At 38.9% G+C, this 6,613-nt stretch overlaps 1 protein-coding gene across 1 annotated transcript; it reads left to right on the forward strand.

Annotated features, from left to right (window-relative positions):
* Window positions 1–211: 211 nt before the first annotated feature.
* Window positions 212–3,615, forward strand: LOC107301301 (DNA-directed RNA polymerase III subunit RPC1-like; the record flags this gene model as incomplete). The annotated part of the gene is made up of 4 exons (XM_015830546.1): window positions 212–376; window positions 893–1,024; window positions 2,280–2,412; window positions 3,422–3,615. Coding segments are annotated over 4 exons (579 nt in total), but the record flags the coding sequence as incomplete, so codon positions are not given.
* Between the last annotated feature and the right edge of the window lie 2,998 nt (window positions 3,616–6,613).

The raw sequence follows: 6,613 nt of genomic DNA on the forward strand, positions 1-6,613 counted from the left end.
TTTCTCCCGCTGCTTTAATCACCAAAGAATCTCTTGAGATTCTTGTTCATTCATATTCTACCCGTTTTCCTTCGGGGAGAACATTCAAATGAGCTCCCAAATCTTAGTAAAAACTGTGAAAGAAGCTTTGTAGTTTTACACTACTAATCCTATGTTTCCTAAGAAAAAGCAAATGTTTCTGCTTTTGGACGCTTCCCTTTCAACATTCTAGGTGGTGGTGCAAGGTATCCCAGAGGTGTCTCGTGCTGTCATTCATATTGATGAACAGAGTGGGAAGGAAAAGTACAAATTGTTGGTGGAAGGTGACAACTTGAGAGCTGTCATGGCCACCCATGGAGTCAAAGGAACCAGAACAACCTCGAACAACACTTATGAGGTAACCAACGAGCGTGAACTGACTTAAGTACTAACCCAGGGGTCTTCAAACTTGGCCCTTTTATGACTTGTGGACTTCAACTCCCAGAATTCATCAGCCAGGCACATGGATTCGTGTGTAGGTGGGTGGATGGATAGACAGACAGACAGACAAGATGGGTAGACAGAAAGACAGACAGATGATAGATAGATAGATAGATAGATAGATAGATAGATAGATAGATAGATAGATAGATAGATAGATAGATAGATAGATAGATAGATAGATAGATAGATAGATAGATAGATAGATAGATAGATAGATAGATAGATAGATGGGTAAATAGATAGACAGACAGACAGACAGACAGACAGATGACAGGGATGATAGATATTTTTTACGCATTCCTATGGCCTGTCTATCTATCAGAGATGCCGTAGAAATCCTTAAAAAGGTGAATATAATTGGGTTGGAGAACAGAGAAAATTGAATAAGGATTTTTCCATTTCATGAAGGCAACATAAATTAATCTTCCAGGTTGAGAAAACCCTGGGCATTGAGGCTGCACGAACGACTATTATCAGTGAAATCCAATACACGATGGTCAACCACGGAATGAGTATTGATCGGAGGCATGTCATGTTGTTGTCGGACCTAATGACCTACAAGGTTTGGAATTTCCCTCCCCCCCCCCCCGTTATTGTATAAAATTGCTCATTCTTTCACCTCTGAAAAAAAATAAAAATAAAGAAAATGCTAAGAAAAGTTTAGCAATAATACCCGCATGGAATTGGGGCAAGGGCCCTTCTCCTTTAGATATAGGAAAATGCCTTCCATTGAGGACCTGTACACTACACAAACCAGAAAGAGGGCTGATAAGATAACCACAGACCCCTCACATCCTGGACACGAATCTGTTTCAACTCCTGCCTTCAGGACGCCGCTACAGGGCATTGCACACCCAAACAATTAAGACACAAAGGTAGTTTTTTTTCTTCTCCCGTGCCATCATTCTGCTGAACACCTAATTCACACAGCCCTGTCTTAGGCCTAAAGGTATTTTTACCCACATGGTTAGGGCTGTATTGCTATTATCCTTCTCATCTTTCCTACTACCTTCCCCTGTGATTTATCACTTGTTGTTTTTAATTTTATGATTAATGATTGTAACTATGATCTATGATCTGTCACTTTGTAGTTTGCATGTACACTGAGAGCTTCTGCACCAGTTCCTTGTGTGTTCAATCGCGCTTGGCCAATAAAGAATTCTGTTCTATTCTGTTCTATTCTATTCTCCATTCTCCATTCTCTATTCCATGTTCTGTTCTGTTCTATTCCATATTCTATTCCATATTCTATTCCATTCCATATTCTATTATATATTTTACTCTATTCCATATTCTATTCTATTCTATTCTATTCTATTCTCTATTCCATATTCTGTTCCTATTCTATTCCATATTCTATTCTTTTCTATTCTATATTTTATTCTATTCCATATTCTATTCTATATTTTATTCTATTCCATGTTCTATTCTATTCCATATTCTATTCCATTCCATTCCATTCTATTCTTTATTATCCTTTTCTATTCTTTTTATATTTATACTCCCATCCCTTGTTCTTTGTTGTTGGGCTGTATTCTGTGTATGCTTTATTCAAGACTTGGATAGCTAATTTCACAGCGAGTCAAGTCCTGCAATGGGGAGGGTGTTTTTTTTTCCCAGAGAGGACAGTTGTATTTATAATCCTTCTTTCAACTGATGAGAAATCAAGTAATCCCCGTTGGTTCTATCTGGTTTTCATCCCAGGTTTTTGTTTTTAAATAGTCTCTGTGTTATCCATCGTAGTACGAAATTTGGCAACTCTATAGTAACGGTAATGGTTTTTGCTCTTCCACTCCCCCCCCCCCTTTTGGGATTAGGGTGAAGTTCTGGGGATTACTAGATTCGGACTAGCAAAAATGAAAGAGAGCGTCTTGATGCTTGCTTCATTCGAAAAGACGGCAGACCACCTCTTTGATGCCGCCTACTTTGGGCAGAAGGATTCCGTGTGCGGTAAGTAGAGTAGGCCAAGAGGTCTCCTAGCCATTCGGTACATCTCTATAAACCAGGTGTGTCCTTTGTGTAAAATCAATTGAGTTCTTAGGGTAGAGTGAAAAAATATGTGTAAGAAGGCCTTTTCCACTCAGTTCCTCCCCCCTATATATTAAGTTCTTTCTCCTGACTTTCAAATGTGGTACAATAAGGTAATGACTATAGAAATTCTCAGCCATCCAAGTCATAGTTATCCCAAAGGTGCTTTTTCATGAGGCAAAAGAAGGGAGGGAGGGAGGGAAAGAAAGAAAGAAAAAGAAAAAGAAAGAGAAAGAAAGAAAGAAAGAAAGAAAGAAAGAAAGAAAGAAAGAAAGAAAGAAAGAAAGAAAGAAAGAAAGAAAAAGACAGGAAGGAAGGAAGGAAGGAAGGAAGGAAAGAAATAGATAGATAGATAGATAGATAGATAGATAGATAGATAGATAGATAGATAGATAGATCAGGAAGGAAGAATGGAAGGAAGGAAAGAAAAGACAGGAAAGGAAGGAAAGAAAGAAAAAAAGAAAAGAAAGAAAGAGAAAGAAAGAAAGAAAGAAAGAAAGAAAGAAAGAAAGAAAGAAAGAAAGAAAGAAAGAAAGAGACAGGAAAAAAAGAAAAGACGTTGTTTCCCATAAGGAACAATGTATTGAGTCACACAAAGCAGCCCATACCGACAAGTTCTAGCTTGTGCGTTGAGTGCTAAACAAACTATGAGTACCGGGACAAAACTTTCACATTAAAATGCGTTGAGTACCCAATACGATGAGTTTCAGACATACAGCTGAGTACTGAATGTGGATTTATTTTATTGATATTATATAATTCAACACAGGTGAAGATCTCTCCCACACTTCTTCCACAGGCTGTCCCAGTCAGGAAATATTAATAGGCTGAAGATAGGCTGTTTAATAAATAAATCGTGCAGGTGGAGAATGAGAAAAGCTGTGGAAGGGTGAAACTTTTTTTCTTCTTCTCTTTTCTTGATGTCCCACAGGCGTTTCCGAATGTATTATTATGGGTATCCCAATGAACATCGGAACGGGACTGTTCAAGCTGCTGCATAAAGCCGACAAGGACGCTGTTCCACCCAGACGGCCTTTAATTTTTGATAACCCCGATTTCCACACCTCCCTCCCATCGTAGCAGCAGTTGGCCAGCACCAGAGAATAAGTTGATTGTGTGTATATATATATATATATATATATATATATATATATATATATATATATATATATATATATATAAATCTATCTTTTTTAACTGAAACGTAAATTGGTGTGTGCTTCTCAAACAGGTTGTGTGTGTGTTTTAACTGAAACGTAAATTGGTGTGTGCTCCTTATATGGTTTATGTTGTAAATGGGTTATAAGCAAATGTCTATTTAAGAGTCAAAGTAAGCAGGGAAACTCAATCCAGAAGCATGTGTGTATGTGTGTATGCCCCACCCAAAAAATGTAAAAAAGAAATCTTAAGTTTCTAATGCTGTGAATAAAGCGACATTTTTTTCCCACAATGAAACGGAGGAGGGAGAGATGCATTTTACTGGATAAACGTTTTATATTCTTTTATGAAGTTATTTATTGTGAACTTATGTCCTAGAAGACTGTACACACACACACACACTATACACCCTTACAGCATCGATGACAAGGTAAAGTAACCTAAAAATTAGTAACCCTGATAATTAGGAAGGTAGAAAAACTTGGGAAAATTATAAGCAGAACAGCGTTCCCCAATTTTGACTACACTGCCCTGCAGATTCCTTCCTTGCTTCTGCCAGCATTCGAATTAATTTAACTTTCTACAAATATATACCACGATTCCACTGCTGCAAATCCTATATACATTTCTCCTAGTACTGCATAAACATTTTAACCAATTCCTATACCTGAAAACAAAAACGTACAATTCTTAATATCTTGGTAGATTCCAAATGTGGGTACGTGTACCAGCCGCTCGCACAAATGGAGGTGTGTGCACTCACACCCACCCACCTGCCACTAGCAGGAAACTATACACACACACACCCTGCTGGGCTGCCAAGCCAGAAGGATTGGGTACCGCTGGATTAAATCATGGGCTGTCAGTAGAAAAATCTCAAAATAAACAAATGGTGAAGGTGAACAACCTTTAGAAGTGGCAGGGACCCAATATATATATTTTTAAATCCCACGAAATCTCTTTTTTTTAAAGAGACTAGAATAATCTAAATGCAATTCTCCATAGTCTTATCTTGGTAATCCTTCTGTTAATCCTTTGAGGTAATCCATATAATTAAAGTAACGGAGATAAGGAAAAGGACCGAGGCTGTGTAAGTTTCCAAAAGCCTTAATTGAGAAGTGTTTCAAATGTTTGTCAAGGCTGCCAGCATCTTCTTTTACATTAGGGTCCTTCAACCTTCTAGATGGACATTATGGACATTCTCATAAAATACTATTATATTCTGTTCTGCTCTATTCAATATTCCATTGTTCTGTTCTATTCTATTTTCTATTCTATTCTATATTCCATTATTCTATTCTATATTCTGTTATTCTGTTCTGTTCTGTATGCCATTATTCTATTCTATTCTGCATTCTGTTCTATTCTTATTTGTATTCTATTCCATTCCATTCTTTAAGTCAACTTTTCCACCTTCTGACTCCAAAGTTGCTCTCATACTAAGAGACAACAATTCCCCACGGCACTTATATCAAACGGAGCGTGCCGGGGCTGACTTTAATTCAGCCGTACACTGAATTCAATTCCTTTAGGACAATCTGTCCTTATGCTTGGAGCAAACTATACTCTGAATTGTGAGCTGGGATATGACAGCCATCACCATGATGACCTTGGACATTTGGGTAGAAACGGCCTCCTGCAGTGAGGAAATAAACTGGGCTTTGTGCTGGCACTTCTGGGTCCGTGGGATACAGTAGATTGACTTATGTGGGGAAAGGGGTGTGTGTGTGTGTTAAATAAGACAAATTGACTAAGATTCACTGGTGGGACCACCAAAAAGTGGTGGCTTGGCCATGCCCCTTTGCAGCCTTGGGGGTGGCCAGTCTAGAGAAAACAAAGACTAGGGGTGACATAATAGCAGCGTTCCAATATTTGAGGGGCTGCCACGAAGAAGAGGGAGGGGGTCAACTTTGTCAATTGTTCAGGAATAAATATGAATTAGGATACAAAACCTCTAGAAAAAGAGGCAACAATTATTTACATAGGCACAAGAGTCTGTCACTGAAAACAGCTACTTTAATAAAACCTGAATACACCCCCAAAAAATGATGTATTGGGATCTGTGGGTGTACAAGTTATTGTTTGATGTCACCGCGCACCAAAAAAAAAAAGCGCTCACAAGCACACCAGCTCTTAGATCCATAGAAGAAGAAGAGTTTTTTTAGATAGAAGGGGTCAAGCTATTCTCCAAAGCGCCTGAAGGCAGGACAAGAAGCAACGGATGGAAACTCATCAAGGAGAGAAGCAACCTGGAACTAAGAAAATTCCTGACAGTGAGGACAATTAACCAGTGGAACAACCTGCCTCCAGAAGTTGTGAATGTTCCAACATTGGAAGTTTTTAAGAAGAAATTGGACAACCATTTGTCTGAAATGGTATAGGGTTTCCTGCCTGAGCAGGGGGTTGGACTAGATGACCTCCAAGATCCCTTCCAGCTCTATTCTGATCGATTGGATAGGAAGAAAGACTTTCTGGGATCTGGTATGTGGACTTGCCTTGTTTATTTTCTTCATTGTCTTTTGATTTTGAGCCTGTGGCAACTCACTCCAATCCCTGGATCAAGCATTAAGGAAAAGACAAGCACAACCGCCAGTAGATTATTTTGAATGTATTAGCAGGACTTTTGGGACTTGGGTTCAAACTTATCTCTCGTCCCCAAGGTGTCGCTCGCATCGCCTTGCCGACAATCTTTGCAAACACCGTCTGTGCAAGATTTGAATGATTTTTCTTGCTTCTCAGATGACTTTCACGCTTAAATCATCTCAGCTTGGTGCCCAAGTCTCACCAGGAGAGGAGCAACGGCTTAATCCTTTCTCTAATTCTGCTTGCATTTATTTGCATAGCTGTTGACCTGAAGTTTTGTGGGTTGTTGTTTTTTTTTACGACGCAAGTAATTTATCAGCAAATGAAATGGCACTTTCCCAGAGAATTCAGAGAGAGGGTGGGGGGGGGGGGGACAAAAAAA

This window comes from Protobothrops mucrosquamatus, unplaced genomic scaffold (assembly GCF_001527695.2).
Source record: "Protobothrops mucrosquamatus isolate PMUCROS unplaced genomic scaffold, P.Mucros_1.0 scaffold11339, whole genome shotgun sequence".
Classification (NCBI taxonomy): Eukaryota; Metazoa; Chordata; class Lepidosauria; order Squamata; family Viperidae; genus Protobothrops; species Protobothrops mucrosquamatus.